The sequence below is a fragment of the Capricornis sumatraensis genome, chromosome 14 (assembly GCF_032405125.1).
Source record: "Capricornis sumatraensis isolate serow.1 chromosome 14, serow.2, whole genome shotgun sequence".
NCBI classification, from domain to species: Eukaryota; Metazoa; Chordata; class Mammalia; order Artiodactyla; family Bovidae; genus Capricornis; species Capricornis sumatraensis.
In genome coordinates, this window is record NC_091082.1 from 35,899,520 (window position 1) to 35,922,290 (window position 22,771).

A 22,771-nucleotide genomic window follows, 5' to 3' on the forward strand; every position below is an offset into this window, starting at 1 on the left:
CCAGTGTCTCCCTGTGGCCCTCATTAATTGGTCAATGTTTTCCTTGAAGCTATCAAGAAAGCCATTACTACCCACTTTCCTGGCCATGTGAACAATGCATTTCTCTTCTTTGTCAGTGGTCAGTTACTCCTTTCTTTTTCCTCCTCTCTTTAACACTTAAGGCCTAGGACCAGACCTGACACAAAGTGTTTATTCTGTATAGTGTTCTATTGGCCAAGCAGCCACAGAATCAGATTGATAGGAGAGTTAAATAATTTGAGGCAATGTTTTAAACTTTCAAAATCCTTGGCCGCAAATGTTTTACTGTCTTTCCAGATACCAAATGTTCTCACTCCCTCTCAGACCCCTGAAAGATCTCATTCCATTACAGTGTTAAGGTCAAGGATCTTGAGCAGATGAGACTCTTTGGGTGCAGTTCCTGTGGTGTAACTCCCTAAGTTGTTCCCCTTCATATGAAGATCTTTTAATTAAAAGACACTTGGCAGTCTGTATGGTAGGGTGTATGGCGACCTCCTCCAAGAGGATTTATGCCAACACTCCGAGCCTCCCAGCACTGCTGCTGCCAGTGCCCCTGACCCCAGGGCAGGCCACTGTTGACCCACACCTCCACAGGAGACTCCCAGACACTCACAGTTCCTCATCACCGGATGAAGCCCGAAGCATCTCACCTGTCACAAAACCAAAGTCCTCTAGAGATTCCTCTTGCCGTTGCCAGCTCTTCATTTGTGACACACAACCAGACTACACAAAACAGAGATCATACAGAAAGCATGCCATCCCAACCTCAGAGAAGTCAGTCTCCAGCCAGCTCTGGCCCTCAGGAAAATCCACGACTTTATAAAATCATGAGCAAGGAAAAGCCTTTCCCTGCGAGGTCCGATGACAAAGAATGTCCAGCACACTGAATGGTACATTGGAAAATACAGTCTTCAGGGCAGTGGAAGAGGCGTTATTGAAGAAGAACAGGGCCCATTGAAGGAGAACACCACCAACAGGACAGAGTCCTATGTGTTGGTGGTGTTTTATGGGAACAAAGTCTACAATGTGAAAATACACTTGCTGGAGAGGAATCAGCAGTTTGCCCTAGGGATAGGACTCAGAGGAGACGAAAAGTTTGACTCAGTGGAAGCCATCATCGAACACTGCAAGTGTTTTGCTATTAAACTCATTGATGGGAAAGATAAAACTGGGGTCCACAGGTAGTAGTGTTACTTGACTCAGCCCTTCCCTCTCAACAGACACTTCTCACCTAGGCAGCCTGGTCTTTGGTCTGTTTTTCATCTTCAGATCAGTGGATCCAATGCCTCTATCAGTTTTTGCCTTTATTTCAAGATTATTCTCTGTGGCTTCTTTGATTTTGTAGAAAAAAATCATGGAAACTGGAAAATCAGTCATGGTTTTGAAAGCTCACACCACAGAAGAAATATGCATAATATGCAAAAAAAAGTGGCTTTTACAAAATAAAAACTAAAAGACATTTGATCTATGCTCAGTGGCTACCATTTATATCACAGGCAGTGATGGGAGAGGCATAAGACTGTGTCTTCCCTGCAGAGAGGGGGAAATGGAAGACACACAGCAGTCACTAGTCCACAGAAATTCTGAAACCCCAATGGGTAAATGCTGCATTTCCTTGATTAGGACTCAGTCTTATTTCCTGCGAGGATTCAGAAGCTCTTGCCTCCCTCCACTGGGATCTTGGTTCCACCCTCTGAGTTAGACTTCCAGTTCCATAGAAAGTAGCCCTTGTTGACAGCTAAATAGTTTTCTCACATGCTTCCTGTCTGTAGTTGTACAGGAACCTGAAGTCCTCTCTCCATGTTTCACTGCCTCTGTCCCTTTTGGTCCACGCTGATATAATTCACTTTTAACACCATGCATCTCTTACGAATCAGTTTATAATCTAATAAACAAAAACTGCACTAGCACATATCCTTGGAGCAGTGTAGCTGCACTGTTCCGGCTCGAGGTTACTCATAAGGTGACAGTCAAGGTACCATCTGGGGCTGCAGTCATGAACGCTTAACAGAGGCCGGAGGATCTGCTCCCAAACTCACTCACAAGTTCATGGGTTGGCCATCGGTCGACTCATCTTCCATTGTTTGGGAGCACTGGGGCCACTTGATGGTCCTCAAAACATGGCAACTGGCATCCCCAGAGTGAGTTAACCAAGAGGGAGGGAAGAAGCTTCAGTGCCTTTTAAGACCTGGTCTCCAGTCTCACTCCAGAGAGAAATGGGGAGATATTGGTCACAGGGTTCAAACTTTCAGTTATAAGATAAATAGGCTCTGGGGATCTAATGTGTAGTGTGATAACTATAGTTAATAATACTGTATTGTAAACTAGAAATATGCTAGATAACAGATGCTAAGCAATATCACTACAACAACAACAAAAAAATAACTATATGGATGTGAGAGATGTGTTCATTAATTTGATTGTGATCATTATTTCACAACTTACATTTGTATCAAATTATCACATTATATACCTTAAATATATATAGCTTTATTTTTCCATTATACCTCAGTAAAGGTGGTGGGGAGTAGGGGTAGAGAGAAGGTAGAATAATATATATGTTATGAGCTGAAATTTTTTTAATAAAATTGTATTTTAAAGCTTAAAAAAAAAATAAAGTCCCACTCCATCCCTTCCACTTTATTTATGTTTGACAGAAGCAGTCACTTAGTCCAAGCTCCAGTTGAAAAAAGGAGAATTAGACTCCATCTTTTGGAGAGTTGAATATTAAAGAATTTGACATATTTTTAACCAGCACAGCCACGTTTATCATTATGACTTAATAGGTTTTTAAAAACATATTTTTTCTTAATTAGTTGTGACCTTGGATCAGACAAAGGAATAACTGCTTACCTTACGGAGCCTTTATCCAATCAGTACTTGGTTATAACTTGTCAACTGGGAAATATACCTGGCAAACAGGAAGAAAAAGCTTTTCATTTCCCTATTAAATAACTTTTTAACTCACTGGTTTTTTGTTTTTTGCTTATTTTAACTGGAAGTGTGTCCCTTTTGACCATCTTCCCCAGTTTTGCCCACCCCACCCCAACCCGCCGACTCCCTTAGTCTCTTCAGTTATTCTTAAGATCATGCTCACATGTCTTCTATAGGCTTTACCAAAGTAAAATGACTTCTTAATTCTTGAGTGCATCCATTATCAGTGGCTGTAGGTCACTGAGGCAATGGGTAGTCAGAATCACCCTCCTTTCTTTTTTCCTTTCTGTTTTTCCAATGAGAAAGTTGTATGTGTCTGTCATGAAACTGCACTTCATAATATAGCCCAAGTGCAACTTTTGACAGAAGTATCTAGAGTATACCGTCAACAAATAAGCATAAAATAATGTATAAAATTTCATGGGGAAATACCACCTTCATACATTGCCAAAAGTAAATGTTTCAGTAAGTAAAAACTAACCAGTGTTTAAATTTTCACATGTATTAGCCACTGCCAAAATCTGGAAGCATGAAGGACTACATACACGCTATCCAGTCTTTGCCTGACGACGACCCTCCTGAGCTCCTAGAATTACACCCTGAGGCCACAAGGGATTTCAGGGAGATCCAGGCCCAGAAGTTCATTGATAATCTCATTGGCATGCAGCCAAGATTTACCATCACCAACCTCATATTCAGGTAAGAACTCACTAGGAAGAAATATTAGTTGTAAACTATTAAATATCCATTTGAAGATATACAATATATTACTTACAGAAAAATACAGTCAAAAAACACAGAAACTAAATTCTCCAAATGACAGAGAACCAAGTTTACATACACAGAAGCACACACACGCATATAATTACCAAGCCTATAGTAGGTTCAGGATAAATCTTCATTGAATGAGTGAATTGTACCTGGTATTTTTTAACTCAATCTGTATAAATATGAAACGTTATATTTACTTCTATAGGACCTAGACATACATGTGTGTGTGTGTTTCTGTGTGTGCTCAGTCACCCAGTAGTGTCCGACTCTTTGGGGCCCCATGGACTGCAGCCTGCCAGACTGCTCTGTCCATAGAATTTTCCAGGCAAGAATACTGGAGTGGGTTTCCATTACCTATTCTGGGGGATCTTCGTGATCCACGGATCAAACCCCTTTTGTGTCTGGCGGATTCCTTGGCAGGCAGATTCCTTACCCCTAGGGCCACCTGAGAAGCTCACATTTTTATCTGTCTATCTAGAAAAGCTCTGAACGCACTGGAATCCTGCATTCTCTAAGTCTTTCTGTCTCTTTAGACAACACAACTCATGTTAAAATGACATCTGGGGACGTCCGTGGTGGTCCAGTGGTTAAGACTTCACTTTCCAATGCACGGGATACGGGTTCAATCCCTGGTCAGGGAGCTAAGATCCCACATGCCTCATGGCCAAAAAACCAGAATATAAAGCAGATGCAATATTATAGCAAATTCAATACGATTTTTTTTAATGGTCCGTATATTTTTTTTTAAAAATTTTTAATGACATCTCATTGGATTTGGCTATGACTTTAGCTATTTGTTCATATCCATCAAGATCAAATCTACTGACACAAAATAAGATCATTGGATACTCATTTCACTGACAAAATGAACATATATTAACTACCTGTGACACAGAAGGAAAGCTCACATTTAGAGACAGAAGACTATGCAATTGGAACTCCTTCAGTAAGTCCCCGGAATATCAGGCTGAAATTCCTGCAGGCCCTACACGTTTAAGGATTAATTCTGCACTTTTCTTTTTTTAATGAGGTTGACAACAACCCCTGCTTTTTTAGGGGGTGGGGGCACCACGCAGCACGCAGGGATCTTAGTTACCCACCAGGGATGGAACCTGTGCCCCTCCCTCTCCCTGTCGTGGAAGCAGCATAGTCTTAACCACTGGACCGCCAGGGAAGCCCAATTCTGCTCTCTTAGCGTTCAGTTAATACACCAGTAAGAGATGAGATGATTATAAGGGAATGCTTTTAATAAGCAGACCAAATATGTGTATTAATATCCCTTTGGTCATGTGGAGAGGCTACGATTATTGCAGTTAGGCCACCTTTGCTAAAAAGTTTACTAGAAACTTGTTTGTGGGACTTGACTTGAAAGATCTCTCACATTCAAGGTAATGTCTTCAGTGGTAACCAAATCTTACACTTAGAATATGAGTTTGATTTTTTTTTAATCTTTTGATCCTTCAACCATTTGGATGAGTTCCACTGAATAATCCTACTTTAATGTCAAAAACAAAGCATAATGACAAAGCTAGGAAAACGTCAGTTCATGCAAGTTGTAAACTGTCTCAGAGGCAGCTCTTGTTGTTTTTGTTGTTGTTCAGTTGCTCAGTCGTGTCCGATTCTTTGCAACCCCACGGACTGCAGCACTCCAGGCTTCCCTGTCCTTCACCGTCTCCCAGAGTTTGCTCAAACTCATGTCCATTAAGTTGACGATGGCATCCAACCATCTCATCCTCTGCACTGTTAAGCTAAATACACAGCTTATCACCAGATTATCACTTACTTCAAAGGACCACATTCATTCAACTGTGTGAAACCTGGAACGTTTGCTGGAAAACCAGTATATATACAGTTACACTAGCATATAGAGTAACAGAGTGGTGGAACTCAAAAGAGGTGTACCCCATTCCCTCTTCATCCACTGTACAGGGAGGTCCTATCATCTCCCTGAACCCTGATTTCTGCATCTGTAAAAGGATTCCAAAGACCTCCTCTGTCTTCAGTGTTGGTATGGCCTTACTCCTACCAGGCCTATACACATGCTGTTCTCCTGTCGCCACCACTGTGTTACCAGGAAGCCCTGTGTATGAACACAGAGGAATCTGACATGCAGTTGAGTAACCTATCAAGCTACTGAAGCATCTTCTGTCTGGTTGCCTCCTTGTTTGCATCCCAGTCTTGGTACTTGTTTCATGCAGATGCATTCAGATGAATACTTTTCAAAGAAACCTTAAGAAAACTTTAAAAATATGAATCTCCTTGCAAATGTCTGAAGTGCATTGGGCAGCTTTCTCACCTGTAAAGTGGAATGAACTCCATGGTCTCTGTAAGTCTCCGTGGTCTCCATATCACAGTTCTGTGGTTCTGTGAATTTGTGTTTACCTTCAGATGGGGCCTACATAGAGGGCCCTCCCAGATTGGACAAGCCTGTATCTCCTTTTTTCTTTTGATTTCCTTGCAGTCATGAGAAGAGCAAGGATGAGCTGGTGATGGCAATTTTATCGGACATGCTAACGCGGCTGCCACTGTCTGTAGAGAAAGAAGAATGGGCTGGAACTCCAAGCACACTGAAGTACATCATGTTAAGCCCCATCTGGGAGTCTTTTCATAAAGATCCCAAAGGTAAGCCTGGGACATGACCTTCCTCCCCTCAGGCTGGCCTTCTCAGCAAAGGACCCCAGCATCAGGAGGACAAAAGTTATTAACAAAGTGGAAAGGCCAATGTGAGATGGAAAACTAACGCAATGCCCTCGTCTCTCTCCAAGCTGAGTGATGGGGAACAGAAGAGAAAATGATGGGGGCAGGGGTAGACAGGGGGAAGGTCCATGACCCCAAGACAAAAGTAAAGGAGTAATAACGATGCAGAAAACCAGAAAGGAGCAAGTCTGCTTGAGAGAGTCTACAGAGCTTTCAAATCTCTGTCCTTTTTGCTTCTCTGCCTGATGGAACAGCATTTTGGGCAGGGAGATTTAGGTGGGCTCTCTGACCCTCTCCAAGCTGGGAGACTTCTGCACTCTGAGGAGCAAAGGGGAGGGAGGGACGGCAGATCCAGAGGAGACAGAGCAATCCTCATTGTCCAGAGTTGGCTCCACTCCCAGCTCTGAGAGGCCAAAGTGTTGGACTGTGGTAATTTGCCCTATTAAATTTTCAACATCCATACTTTAACCCTTTAAAGAGATTCAACCTTTACTGTTCACCTGAAACTGTCACAACATTGTTAATCTGCTATACCCCAATACAAAATGAAGTTAAAAAAAAAAAAAAGATTCATTTTGGAGCCTACAAGCTAAACTAATGGTTGAAAAAGTCAAAAGAATAATAATATTTCATGACACAAATATTTTATGAAATTCAAATTTGAGTGCCCACAAATAGAGCTTTATTGTGGTGCAGCCATGATTATTTGTTTTCACATTGTCTATGCCTGCACCTGCTCTACACTGGGAGAGTTGAGTATCCCACAAAGCCTGGGATATTTACTAACTGGCCTTTTGCAGAAAATAGTTTTCAATCCTTGGGCTACTCACATCAAACTCCTTTAATTTCCAAAGCTTATATCTCTCCAAGTAAAGCCTCATCTTATCTGAAAGATGCCACAGTTTTTTTCTTCTTTTAATCCAGGCTATGATCCACTTATCCATTGTGTCTTGCTAACCTTTTTGATCCAAGAAATTGAAAGATTTGATCAGTTGCTATCTATTATACATAAGTCTCTGAAAGATCTTCGACTTGCTATAAAAGGAGAGATTATTCTTACCCAAGAATTGGAGGAAATATATGACTCTTTTCTTAATACAAAAGTGCCCAAATTGTGGCAGGTAAGCAATTATCCTTTCCCATTCACACGCTTGATTGAAATAAATGCCCTAGTTCTAGGGAAAGGGTAAGTTAAATATGGTATAGACTCATGATGAAATATTATGTATCCATTAAAAGCTGTTGACTTTTATATATACTTTTGGTGACAATATATACTTTTGGTGTGAGTATATATTAATAAAATCTGAGAGGGCAATTTGGCAATTCTACTTAAATTAATTTATCTAAGAGATATTTGTTGCAGGGCTTTTTATGTTTCAGCATAAAGCTGAAAACAACTCGAATGCCTCTTAATGGAAATCTGGTTAGATAAATTATGATATATCCAAATAATAAGGTATGTGTTGATATGCTAGAAAGATCTCTAAGATCTTTTTCTCTAAGAAATTTTTTTAAGTTTTAGAACACTAAGTCATTTTTAAGGATTATAAAAATATGTATACTTCTATAAAACACATGCTTACATAAATGTGTATAAAAACACGTATGTTTTAGATTCAAGAAACCCAAGTTAAAATTTTGAAAGTTCAAAAAAGCGAAAAGCACTGGGCTGACAGCCCCATCCCACCCTCACTAGGGCATCCAAGAGGCACATCAAGGGAGATGGGACTGAGAACAGGTCCACAAAGAAAGCATGGGCCTGGTAGGAGCCAGCTGGTGCCCAGCACCAGGATGAGCTCAGGTCCCAGGTCAGCTCCAAGGTAAACTCACTGCAGGCCAAGGTCTGCTGATAACCAGTGACTGGAGGGAGCCAGGCAGCTGTGTACAGTGGGATGGGGAGAAGGTGGGGGTAAGGGGATGTTGCTTGTGCAGAGGGCTGGTGGCTGTAAAAATTTCTTTTGTAATATAGGAGATGGGGGTGAAGTATGTGCTGCCTCAAAATTCTGGCCTTGCTTGGCCCATTTGCTCTCTGGCAATAAATTGTTTCTATTAGCCAAAAAAAATTCTATAGGCAAAAATAAAAGATCATAAGAACATATCCAGAATGCAACCCAGAGAGACTAAGAACGGAAACTATGAAAGAGCTTTGAAGATTCACAGAGGCCAAACAGACTGTCCAACATTAGTTTGATTGAAGTTCAGAAGAGAAGAGAGAGGATGAAGCAGAGGCAGTAATTAAAGGAATAAGAGCTGAGAGTTTTCCAGAATTGATAGATGTAAGAAGTTCAATGAATCCCAAGCAGTATACATCTTTTTTAACTTATGTGTAGATACATCCTAATAAACCTGCAGAAAATCAAAGAAAAACTCTTCAAAAGCAGCTAGAAAAAAGTAACTTTCAAAGGAATGGAAATGGTATCTCCATCGTGTCAAACGAAATGAACTGTTAAACTAAAATTGTATATACAAAACTTTTGTTTCAAAAATGAAAATAATGGGAATTCTCTGGAAATCCATTGGTTAAGACTCTGCCTTCCAATGCAGAGAGTGAGGATTCTTAGCTCCCTGGTGTGGGAGCTAAGATCCCACATGCCTTGTAGCCAAAATAAAATAACAGAAGCGATACTGCAGCAAATTCAATGAAGACTTTAAAAATGGTCCACATCAAAAAAAAAACTTTAAAAACAAAAGATGAAATAAAAAAGACCAAAACAAGAAAATGCTGAGAGAGTTCATCATTAGCAAATGCTAAGGGAAGCCCTGAATGCCTTTCCTCATTTCCAGCAGGAAGGTGGAAGGAGGTAAGGGGGGAAACTCTGAGATGTGAGAAGGAATGAAGAGGCGGAAAAGTGGTAAATGAGGTGGTGAATAAATTTTAAGAAAAATAAAAAGCAACAACAATATTAATATTCAGTGGGATTATTTTTTTAAAGAAGGATAGAATATTGAACATTTTGAAATGGAAAGGTCAAGAATAGAAAGGGTCAACAATAACATATAAACCAAGAGTGGGGAGGATATGGAATTTTTAGGTCTCAGAGAAGGACATTAAAAGTAATAATAACCCATAGATTTTTACAAATTAATTATGCATTGCTGTAATTTTTAGGGTAATCACTAAAACATTTGAAACAAATTGCAAAGGAGGGAGAAATGCTTGTTATATTGTTTTGTAAATAAAAAATTTTTAAAAATTCAAAATAGCATATACAGTATAATCTCAACAATATAAAAAGTATATAATCCCCTGCACATGAGTATCAAGAAACATGTACAGAAGTATTCAGAACATCATTATTTATAATGGTAAAATACTGGAGACAACTAAAATGTGTCATTCACAATAGGATGGAAAAATACATGGTATATTCTTATGTTAGACTATACCAGCAGTGAAGGGGAATGAACTACAGCTACAAGCATCAGCAGGATATGCTCAAGAATAAGGATGAAATCACACACAGACAGACACACAGTCAATTCTTATTATTTGTGAATTACATCTTTGTGAATCTGCCTACTTTCTAAAATGTATTTGCAATCAAAATGTAGGCAGACACATGAAAAGATGCTCATCATTCATCATCAGGGAAGTGCAAATCAAAACCAGAATGAGGTATAATTTCACATCCTACTAGGATGGTTACTTCCCTGGTGGTGCAATGGTGAAGAATCCACCTGCCAGTGCAGGAGACGCAAAGATGCTGGTTTGATCCCTGGGTCAAGAATATCCCCTGGAGGAGGGCACAGCAGCCCACTCCAGTATTCTTGCCTGGAGAATCCCATGGACAGAGGAGGCTTGCAGGCTACTGTTCATAGGGTCACAAACAGTTGGACACAACAGAGCACTCACTCACACTCATGATGGTCAGAATAAAAAATGCAGACAATAATAAACATTGCAAGGATACAGACACATTGGAATCTTCATATACTGCTCTTGGTAAAATGGTGTAGCCACTTTTGGAAAATAGTATTTTATTTCCTCAAATAGTTAAACATAGAGTTGCCATTTGACCCATCAGTTCCAACCCTAGGTATATTCCCAAGAGAAGTTGAAACACTTACCCACACAAAAAAAGTTGTCATGACTGTTCACAGCAGCATTATTCAGAGCCAAAAGATGGAAGCAACTCAAATATCCCTGATGAATGGACAGAATCTTAATGAATAAATTATATGGTTTGTGAATTATATCTCAATAAAGGTATTTTTAAAACCTATAGTAGAAAACATAGAGTTTAGAGAAAGCAATGACAATTATAAATATTTAAAAACTGATTGCAAGCTGTGAAGAGAATTGAGATATTGGATCTACAAGCTGCACATACTTAGAATCATAAGGCTTCACAGCTTGAAAGGATCTTGGGGTTCCTCTGCTCCAATATCCTTATTTTACAGATATGGAAACTGAGCAGCAGAGCGGCTTCGTGACTTACTGAGAAAGTTAACTAGTGAAAGGGCTGGGAGTCACATGCGTTCAAATTTAAGTTGAGAGAGCATGGCTCAATTGGAATCCTCTAGGTTTAGTTACCTATGGGTGAAATGAGGGCACATCTGACCGAATGGCAAGAGCTGAAATTAGCCAGGGAGAAATGTATGGCTTGGACAATTAGGTGGGCAATAGTACCATTTAGAGACAGAGTGGGCAGAAACAGAGTCTGTTCGAGGGCAGATGCTGATATCCTGTTTTGGACGTGAAACATCTCGAGAAGCTAGGGGAGGCTTCCAAGTGAAGCTATCCTGGAAAAAGTGGATGAGAGTGCAAAGCAAGATATCCGTACTATCAGCTTAGACAAAGTAGTGGAAACCACAGTGAATTAGATCTGAGAGAATGTAAAGTAAGGAGAGGAGAAGGCTGAGGGAATATTAGGCAACACCATCTGAAAGGGAGGGAAACAGAGGAGGAGTCAAAGAATGAAACCTTAGAAGTAGAGAATTCAAGAGAAAGTTAGGACTGAGTGTGGACACAGGAGTCAAGGCAGGAGAGGGAGGAAGTAATCAGCTTAGTCAAAAGCTGCAGAGAATACAAATTAGACGAATGGGAGGGATGAGTCTAGGGTGGGATCATGAATATGGAATGTGTAAAGTCTTTGATGACTTCTAATGAAGACACCAAATGACAACAGGTTTGGCAGGCAATGGGAAGAGGGGACAGGAGTCGATGTACTTCTTCAAGAAGCCTGACTAGAGAAAAGAAGATCAAGCCTAGAGAGCTACAAGGGGCCTTTTTTGCCTCCTTTGCAACACACAAGTAGGGTGGTGTTTTTATTAACTTTACTAAGGAAAATTTTACAATGATAGTTGTATATACTTAAAGTGTACAACATGATGATTTGATATACATATACGTTGTAGAATGATTACCAAGGCCAAGATAATTAATGCATCCATCACCTCACGTAGTTAACACAGTTAACTTTTTTTATGGTGGTAAGAATGATCGAGATCTACTCTCAGCAATTTTTAAGTACAAAATACCATATTATTACTATGCTTTAGATCCTCAAAAGTTATTCTTCTTCTTATGACTGAAAATTTATACTCTTTGATCTACATTATCATATTTCCCCCTCCCATCTACTTCTGGCAACCCCCATTCTTCCGAGGAACATTGTTTCTGTACATAATTTGTGTAGAGTTTTTATCATGAAAAGATGTTGAATTTTGTCAAATCCTTTTTGTGCATCTATTGAAATGATCATAGGATTTTTATCCTTCATCCCTACATTGTGGTGTATCATGTTTTTTGATCTTCATGTTTAACCATCCTTACCTCCCAGGGCTGAATCCCACCTGATCACTGTTTATGATCCTTTTAATCTATTCTTGAATGCAGTTCGCTATTCTGTTGAGGATCAAACAAGTAGGACTGCGTGTTAGGTGGCTTGTGTATTTAAGATAGAAGAGTGTGTTAATAAACAAAGGGATGGAAAATGGAAGTTGAAGCTTCAGAAAAGCAAAAATACTCCAGAAGTGCTGTGCAGTGCACAGGGGCAGGAACCAGCTTGACTCGAAACTGGAAGGAAAAGAGGGGGGGAAAGAGACAGTGGGTGGAGATTTATAGAATTTTGTATAGGGGAAGGCCAGAAAGTTGAGATTACTTAGACTTAATGGCCTGTGAAGGTAATCTTCCCAGATAAGGGGAAAGAAGTGGGTGGGTAGAGGGGTGGGCAGCAATGAAGACTGATTGGAGAACTTGAAAAGAATGAGGAAAGACTAGCCAGGATTTATCCAAAGCACTGTTAAGATCGTGCTGATCTGCCCTGGTTACTAGTTTTCAGATTTCTCACTAAGTGCTTTCAGTTGGAAAATAGCATCCTCTTGCCAAGTTATTTATTTCTGGCAATTGAGTTTGTCACCAAAGTGTACAGATATGTTCTTAATGACTTCAAAGACAAATCTTTAAAAAAATGATGTGCCTGTTTCTCAATCCCAACAGAAATATGCCTACAAGTCAAGTAAAGCCCTGAGTTCCTGGGTGAATGACCTCATCCAGAGGCTGAACTTCTTTAACACCTGGGCCAAAATGGCATATACCGCAATGCATCATCGGTATGTAGAAAGGCTGCTCTATGTTTCTGCATCATTTTTACTTTGAGCTTAATGGTTTCACCATGTAATTTCACATCCTTGGCCTCTGAGTTCTCACTGCAACATGTGAATTAAAACAAAAGAGGTATTCTTTTTTTTTTTTTGATCTAAAACATTTTAGGGTATTTTATTTAAGGTACAAATGTGTTAATTTCAGTATATTTTAAGAGCTTGGGGTTTTTTATTTTAAATTTTATTTAATTGAAGGATAATTGATTTACAGAATTGTGTTGGTTTCTGCCAAACATCAACATGAATCAGCCATAGGTATACATATGTCCCCTCCCTCTTGAATCTCCTCCCATCTCCCTCCCCATCCTACCCCTCAAGGTTGTTACAGAACCCCAGTTTGAGATCCCTGAATCATACAGCAAATTCCCATTGGCTATCTATTTTACACATGGTAATATAGGTTTCCATGTTACTTTCTCCAAACATCCCACCCCCTCCTCAAAAGGAGGGATTCTTGTCTTTCTGGAGGATGCAGAGACCTAAGAACTGGAGAGTTCCTTCCAAGGTTACTCTACCCTAAGAGACAGAGGTAGAAACAGAACTTAATACATTCTTCTTTCTGTTACGCTACACTGCGTCATGTGACACTAGCAGGAAGAAATGGGAAAAGAAAGAAAAACTAATTACATATAATTTTAAATTTTTTAATACATAGCACAAAATAATTTGAAAGGCATGACAGTAGTTCACATTTAAGGATTGCCTCACAGGGTATTGGGCTTCCCAGGTGGTTCAGTTCAGTTCAGTCACTCAGTCATGTCCTACTCTTTGCAACCCCATGGACTGCAGCATGCCAGGCCTCCCTGTCCATCACCCACTCCCAGAGCTTGCTCAGACTCATGTCCATCAGGACGGTGATGCCATCCAACCATCTTCCTCTGTCATACTCTTCTCCTCCAGCATCAGGGTCTTTTCCAGTGAGTAAGTTCTTGGCATCAGGTGGCCAAAGTATTGGAGTTTCAGCTTCAGCATCAGTCCTTCCAGTGAATATTCAGGACTGATTTCCTTTAGGATGGACTGGCTGGATCTCCTTGCTGTCCAAGGGACTCTCAAGAGTCTTCTCCAACACCACAGTTCAAAAGCATCAATTCTTTGGCATTCAGCTTTCTTAATAGTCCAACTCTGACATTCATACATGACCACTGGAAAAACCATAGTTTTGACTAGATGGACTTTTGTCAGCAAAGTAATGTCTCTGCTTTTTAATATGCTGTCTAGGTTGGTCATAGCTTTTCTCCCAAGGAGCAAGTGTCTATTAATTTCATGGCTGCAGTCACCATCTGCAGTGATTTTGGAGCCCCAAAAAATAAAGTATCTCACTGTTTCCATTGTTTCCCCATCTATTTGCCATGAAGTGATGGGACCAGATGAGACCAGAGACTTAGTTTTCTGAATGTTGAGTTTTAAGCCAACTTTTTCACTCTCCTCTTTCACTTTCAGCATAATTGTTTGGGGCATAGACTTGGATTACTGTAATATTAAATGGTTTGCCTTGGAAATGAACAGAGATCATTCTTTCATTTTTGAGATTGCATCCAAGTACTGCATTTTGGACTCTTTTGTTGGCTATGATGGCTACTCCATTTTTTCTAAGGGATTCTTGCCCACAGTAGTAGATATAATGGTCATCTGAGTTAAATTCACCCATTCCAGACCATTTTAGTTTGCTGATTCTGAGCTTCCAGATGTTCAAGCTGGATTTAGAAAAGGCAGAAGAACCAGAGATCAAATTGCCAACCTCCACTGGATCATCAAGAAAACAAGAGAGTTCCAGAAAAAAAAATCTACTTCTGCTTTATTGATTATGCCAAACCCTTTGACTGTGTGGAGTACAACAAACTGTGGAAAATTCTTCAAGAGACGGGAATACCAGACCATCTGACCTGCCTCCGGGGAAATCTGATGCTGGTCAAGAAGCAACAGTTAGAACTGGACATGGAACCATAGACTGGCTCCAAATTGGGAAAGAAGTATGTCAAGGCTGTATATTGTCACGTTGCTTATTTAACTTATATGCAGAGTACATCATGAGAAATGCTGGACTGGATGAAACACAAGCTGGAATCAAGATTGCCAGGAAAAATATCAATAACCTCAGATATGCAGATGACACCACCCTTATGGCAGAAAGCAAAGAACTAAAGAGCCTCTTGATGAAAGTGAAAGAGGAGAATGAAAAAGTTAACTTAAAACTCAACATTCAGAAAACAAAGATCATGGCATCTGGTCCCATCACTTCATGGCAAATCAATGGGGAAACAGTGGAAACAGTGACAGACTCTACTCTTTTGGGTGCCAGAATCACTGCAGATGGTGACTGCAGCCATGAAATTAAGAGATGCTTGCTCCTTGGAAGAAAAGCTATGACCAACCTAGACAGCATATTAAAAAGCAGAGATATTACTTTGCTGACAAAGGTCCATTAGTCAAAGCTATGGGTTTTCCAGTAGTCCTGTATGGATGTAAGAATTGGACTATAAAGAAAGCTGAGTGTTGAAGAATTGATGCTTTTGAACTGTGGTGTTGGAGAAGACTCTTGAGAGTCCCTTGGACAGCAAGGAGATCCAGCCAGTCCATCCTAAAGGAGATCAGTCCTGAAATGGAAGGACTGATGCTGAAGCTGAAACTCCAATACTTTAGCCACTTGATGCGAAGAACTGATTCGTTTGAAAAGACCCTGATGCTGGGAAAGATTTAAGGTGGGAGGAGAAGGGGACGACAGAAGATGAGATGGTTAGACGGCATCACCGACTAAATGGACATGAGTTTGAGCAAACCCCGGGAGTTGGTGATGGACAGGGAGGCCTGGCGTGCTGCAGTCCATGGGGTCACGAAGAGTCGGACATGACTGAGTGACTGAACTGAACTGCTTTCATCAAGACGCTCTTTAGTTCTTCCTCACTTTCTGCCATAAGGGTGGTGTCATCTGCATGTCTGAGGTTATTGATATTTCTCCCAGCAATATTGATTCCAGCTTGTGCTTCATTCAGCCGGCATTTCACATGATGTATTCTGCATATAAGTTAAATAAGCAGGGTGACAATAATACAACCTTGACATACTCCTTTCCCAATTTGGAGCCAGTCTATTGTTCCATGTCCGGTTCTAACTGCATACAGATGCTTCTTGACAGATTTCATACAGATTTCTCAGGAGGCAGGTAAGGTGCTCTGGTATTCCCAACTCTTTAAGAATTTTTCAGTTTATTGTGACCCACAAAGTCAAAGGCTTTGGGGTAGTCAAAAAAACAGAAGTAGATGTCTTTCTGGGACTCTTTGCTTTTTCTATGATGCAACGGATGTTGGCAATTTAATCTCTGGTTCCTCTGCCTTAATGGTATAGAATCTACCTGCTGATGCAGGAGACGCAGGTTCCATTGCTGGGTTGGAAAGATCTGGAGAAGGAAATGGCAACCCATTCCAGTATTCTTATCTGGAGAATCCCACAGACAGAGGAGCCTGGTGGCCTACAGCCCATAGAATCACAGAGAGTCAGACATGACTGAGAATGCACACACACTCACAGGGTGCCATTTTTCAAAGCATTTTGCTCATACTAATCGAATTAACTCTCATAGTAACCCTGTGATATGAAGTAGGTACTATTATTTATCATTCTCATTTTAGAGATGTGGAAATTGACACAAAAACATGGAGCAACTTGCCCAAATTTTCACAGCTAGAAAGTGGAAGTATTGAGATTTGAACCCAGAAAACCTAGTTCCAAAGTCTATACCAAACTGTCTCTTTCATCATTGAATAAGTGAATGTTACTGTTTATCTTCTTAGAGAAGGCAGTAACTCAAACCCAATCTACAAGATTCCACCAAGCCCAGTCAAGATCCCTACTGTAATAACCACATCCCTTGTTAATTGCCTTCCAGGGCTTTGCGTTCTCAAAAGCTTTAAAGCCATAGCTGATTTTCATTAAACTATAGGATAAGGGTCCAGAGAAGGGGGAGAGTTTGAGATACAAAGGGAAGGAGGAATCCAGGAGGAGAGGCTGGAAGAAATTGCTCAGATCACCTGAAAATGTGCAATTATTATGCCTCTAACCACACCAATCTGTGGTCTGCCTTCCAATAGGTATATGAGACTTGTCACAGCTTGGAAGCATTCCAGCACATCACCTAGCCAAGACCCCAAATACCCCACTGAGCAAAACAGTGAATTCTTTGAAGGATTTCCTGCAAGATATTGGCTCCCAGCTTTCTTCTTTCCACAAGGTGAGCATGAGAACCTGGACCAGCCCTATACCTGATCCAGGCAAGTCTGTCCCCAACCCCTCCACCAGCATTCTCCCTGTCCTCTTCCTCTCTGGGATGAGAGGTCCCTAGGATAGCCCTGCTCCCCACCCCTAGCACACACACACACACATACAGGTACCAGGGCCTCTTGCAGGCACTAGAGCAGTCTCTCTCCTCCCTCCCCATCCACGTCCTTCCCTTGCCCAATTTCCTCAAGCACCAGAGTAGACCCACATCCTTGTCAGACCTCACCCTCACCCTGGCAGGAGTCTCACTTCCTCATCTCTAGGTCATTAATTCTATGAGATCAGAAGCCAACAACATTAGACGCCTCCCCAAAACCTCTACATCTTAAGAGTGGACTCCTGGAGATGGGCACCTGCCCAAGGGATTGATCCTGTGCTTCAGCCTTTTTGTTCATTTATTCATTTAATAAGAATTAATGAATAAATGTTTGTTGGGTCCTAGGCCCCACCAGCTTACAAATGTCCAGCAGGAAAGACGGATATTCAACCAGAACCTGTTATAATAATGTATGGTCAGGGTGTAATGAGACTTGTAAAGGGGCCGCACTAGACTGTAATATCCACGAAGGCAGGAGCCAGTTCCGTTTTTATTCCCTGTTGTATTGCAAGCACCAAAAAAAAGTTCTCAGTAAATACTTGAAGAAAGAGTAAGTGTCTTTCTCAATGAATATAAGAGTAGATGAATATTCTTAGAGCCTAAAACAGGAGGACCTAAACTAAGGGTCAGGAAAGGGAAGGCTACTAAGGAAATAACTTCTAAGATGAGACTTGAAGCTTCCTTCTTACCAATTAGATATTATCCAGGTAAGGACAGAATAAGAGGACAGCAATTAGCACCCTTAGTACTTACTAAATATAGTACTTATTAGTAGGTGCCAGGCACTCTCTAAGGAGTGTGTGTGTGTGAGAGATTTTTAATTTTTATTTATTTATTTGGCTGCACTGGGTCTTTGTTGCTGCCTGGGCTTTTGCTCTCGTTGTGGAGAGCAGGGTTTGTTCTCTGGTGGCGGTGCGTGGGCTGCTCATTGCAACAGATTCTCGTGTTGCAGAGCATGGGCACTAGAGCGTTCAGACTTCAGTAGTCATGACACGTGGGCTGAGTAGCTGCGGTGCCTGGGCTCTGGAGCACAGGTTCAGTAGTTGTGGTGTGTGGGCTTGGTTGTCTTGTGACACGTGGGATCTTCCTGGAGCAGGGATCGAACCTGTGTCCCCTGCATTGGCAGGTGGATTCTTTACCATTGAGCCACTAGGGAAGCCCAGGATTTTGTCTATATTAAGTCATTCAATTCTCATGACAATCTTACAATGTTGTGACTATTATTATGCCTATTTTCAGATAAGAAAACCTAGGCAGAGAGAAGTTGTAATTTGTCCAAAATCACATAATAAGCGACTGAGCCAAGGTTCAAACTTAGCCTATCTGACTTGGAAATTCACATGTTTAACCACTGCACTAAACTACGAATAGCATTTTATCAGAGAAAATATCCTCTCCTGGAGCATTTAGTCTTCTGAAAGGGGCACGGAGAGAGGTCACTTCTGGCTGGGTCTGTAGAGATGGTCTCTTGGGCATTGACGAACTGTAGGGAAATTTGAGAAAGATTATCTAAGGCTAAAGGCTGAGCAAAGGCACTGAGTCAGGCCCAGGAAGTGGGTATTTAGAGTAGAGGAGACGTGCCAGGATGACAGGGTTTAAATTGCCCAGTCTAAAGAAACTAAAATTCACTCTGTGTGCTTTGGTATAGTGGCTTCTAGGCAGCAGTGTTCCATGATCAAGTAGAGTGGAGTTACTCAGCTGGCAATTTATGCAGAACAAGAATTAAACAAGAGAAAAGGAGCTAGTGGCAAGGAGAATAGTGAAGAATTTTGTTAGGTATCTTGGTATCAAGCTACAGAAGGCAATCCAAACTTGTGTAAGCAAAAGAGGACAAGTTATAAGCACATATAAGTGGAAGGGAAGCCAAAGGGGCCCAGCTTCAAGCATGGCTGGATTCAGGTAGTCAATATCCTCCATGTCACTCTCAGGCTGCCTCCTCATGTCTGAGCTCTGTTTTTGCTAGATCTTGGTCTTTCTTTTTTTCTCTGCTGCACATAGCCCTTCTTGATGCAACCAAGGGAAAAAATGGCCACAAGAAGTTTAGCATCTCCACAGGAAAAAGGGCCTTCCTCTTCCTAATGTCCATCTAGTTCCCCAACCAGGGCTCTAACCCAGGCACCCTGTAGAGTGTGGAGTCTTAGCCACTTATCACCAGGGACGTCCTCATATGTCATTTCTTGAGAAAGGCTCTGACACACTTGGGTCTTGCCCTTGCCCCTGGGCCCCATGTTTGCTGCCAGGAAGATAAGGTACTTTGATCAGCCAAGACTGGGTCTAAAGTGATCAGGTCCTGGGATCCATAGCCCCTCTCTTCCCATGTTGAATATGGGAGGAACACTGGGCCTACAAATGCTCTCCATGTTCCCCAGGAAGCTCGCGCTACTAGCCAGACTAATATCCCCAAGTCCTTAGTGAGGCAGTTGGATTTATACTCTCCTCCCATCCAGCCCTGTCTTGCACCCACCACGGGTGTTTCTTGACACTTTCTTCTCCACTCTTCCCTTCCCATAAGATATCAGTGTTGCTAATCCCCACGGGAAACTTTGGGACAGGCACAGCTCCTGAGTCCCTGAGACTCACAAGGAGCTTGGCGCATGTTTTTCTCCAAAGCCTTTCTCATCACTGTGCTTCAAGACTATGGACGGTCCCAAGGAATCTCTACAGATGCCCTGACTTTTACTCACCATGTGATCTCGGACACCACCGACGTCAAAGACAAGGAGTTCTCCATAATCATCCAGAAGAAACTCAACATAGTCAGGAGAGCCTTTAAGGTACTGGAATACTTCAGAGGTTGGAAAGGATAATCATTCATTCATTCAATCTATCCATCAATCATTTCCTCAACAAACCTTCATTCCTCATTTACCAGGTGCCAGGTCCAATGCTAGGCACTAGAGCATGGCACAGTCTCCCTTCAAGCACAAATGCCATCAAATGCCATCTCTCCCACTCTGCTTCTAGGGAGCTGAGAAGAGTTAGAAATATATTAAATGAATAAAAGATTCCGATAAATACAATAAATGAACTTTACAACTCTCCCCTGACATAAATGAAGACTGAATGCTGTTAGATCAGGATTTGAAGATGGTCTTTCTTTCTTTCTTTCTAAGATTTTTTTTTAATGTGGACCATTTTTACAGTTTTTATTTATTGCAATATTGCTTCTGTTTATAACTCTTCCCTGACATAAATGAAGACTGAACACTTCTACATCAGGATTTGAAGGCGGTATGTCTTTCTAAGATTTTTTGACATGGACCGTTTTTTTTTTAATTTATTATAATTTTGCTCTTGTTTTATGTTTTGGGGTTTGTTATTTTTGGTCATGAGGCATGTGGGACATTAGCTCCCTGAGCAGGGATCAAACTTAGACCCCCTGCATTGGAAGGCAAAGTCTTAACCACTGGAAGCCCCCGAAGGTAATATTTCAAACAAATAGGGCAGATCTCTCCTGAGGGTGGCTCAGCTGAACTGCCTGCCATCCAGCAGCCCACTCACTCCAGAGTTCAGCCACTTTCAAGGAGAAGCCCCCACCCAGCCTGCCATGAAACTCAGGGCACTCAGCAAATGTGCTCATTATGCTGGAAGCAGTTTATCTGGGCGTGTGAGTGCTGACAAGCCAGATGCTCGAGGCCAACCCTAACCCCATCATGCTCCCACCATTGTCCCACTGGTTTGAGGGCCACTCTTGTAGTTTACTAAACTCAATCTGTTTTAGCAATCTATTTTCTATTCCAGGACCAACACCACACAGGTCAAGAAGTTTTAAGTTATATATGGAGACAGTAGAGCAAATCATTCCTCATTTTTCCTTTTTTTTAATTGAATTTTTATTCTATTACTTTTTTTTTTTTACTATTTTTGATTGTGGTAAAATAAACATAACATAAAATTTACTATTTTAGATACTTTTAACTGTACTGTTTAGTGACATTGACTATATCCACACTGTTGTGCAGTCATCTCCAGAACGTTCTCATTTTTTCAAACTGGAACCCCATGCCTGTTAAACACTCCCCATTCCAACCATCCCAACCACCACACTACTTCTTATTTCTAAAAATGTGACTCCTGTGGGAACCTCATATTACTGGAACCATAATGTATTTGTCCTTTTGTGACTGGCTTACTCACTAGTGATGAAGAACCCCACCTGCCAATGCAGGAGACATAAGAGATGCACGTTTGATCCCTGGGTCAGGAAGATCCCCTGGAGAAGGGAATGGCAACCCACTCCAGTATTCTTGCCTGGAGAATCCCACGGACAAAGGAACCTGGCAGGCTACAGTCCACAGGGTCGCTGAGTCAGACACGACTGAAGTGACTTAAGTGAAGTGAAGTGTTAATCGCTCAGTCATGCCCGACTCTTTGCAACCCCATGGACTGCAGCCCACCAGGCTCCTCTGTCTTTTGGATTTTCCAGGCAAGAATATGAGTGGGTAGCCATTTCCTTCTCCAGGGATCTTCCCAACCCAGGGATCGAAACTGGGTCTCCTGCACTGCAGGCAGATTCTTTACTGACTGAGCTATAAGGGAAGCCCTGAAGTGACTTAGCACGCACATTATTTCACATAGCATAATGTCTTTATAATGTCTGTCATCTATGTGGTAGCATGTGTCAGAATTTCCTTCTTTTTTAAGACTAAATAATAGTTCATTGTATGTGTATACCACATCTCAGCTCAGGTCTCCATAACAAACACCACAAGCAGGATGGCCTAAATAACAGAAATGTGTCTTCTCCCAGTTTTGGAGACTGGGAGCCTGAGATCAGGGTGCCAGCTGAGAGCTCTTCCTGGCTTGCACACAGCTGTCTTCTAGCTATGTCCTCACCTAGCTATGTCCTCACTTGGCCTTTCCTTGATGTGCGTGTGTGGAGAGAGCACCAACTCTCTGGTATCTCTTCTTATAAGGATATTTGTCTGATTGGATCAAGAAACCCCCATTCATATGACTTTAATTGCTTCTTTAGAGGCCTGATCTCTAAATACAGCTACTCTGGGTGATAGGGCTTCAATTTATGAATTTGAGGAGGGTACAAACTTTGGCCACCTGTTGTGAAGAGCTGACTCATTGGAAAAGACCCTGATGCTGGGAAAGATTGAGGACAGGGGGAGAAGGGGGTGACAAAGAATGAGATGTTTGCATGGCATCACCTACTCAATGGACATGAGTTTGAGCAAGCTTCAGGAGATGGTGAAGGACAGGGAAGCCTGGCATGCTTCAGTCCATGGGGTCACAAGGAGTCGGACACGATTTAGTGACTGAACAATAGCAACAAAAGACTTTTCGCCCACAACACCAGGTTTTTTTCATCCATTCATCTGTCCACAGACACTTGAGTCGATTCTATTTGGCCATCATGAACAG

General features: G+C 41.4%; 1 protein-coding gene across 1 annotated transcript in view; it reads left to right on the plus strand.

Annotated features, from left to right (window-relative positions):
* The window catches only part of LOC138090212 (dynein axonemal heavy chain 14-like), a 301,641-nt gene that overhangs the window by 276,053 nt on the left and 2,817 nt on the right, over nt 1-22,771 (plus strand). The window contains exons 70-75 of the mRNA XM_068985722.1: nt 3,461-3,651; nt 6,185-6,345; nt 7,345-7,541; nt 12,866-12,978; nt 17,115-17,254; nt 20,009-20,172. Coding sequence (XP_068841823.1) covers nt 3,461-3,651; nt 6,185-6,345; nt 7,345-7,541; nt 12,866-12,978; nt 17,115-17,254; nt 20,009-20,172 — 966 coding nt within the window. The remainder of the gene's footprint in view (nt 1-3,460; nt 3,652-6,184; nt 6,346-7,344; nt 7,542-12,865; nt 12,979-17,114; nt 17,255-20,008; nt 20,173-22,771) is intronic.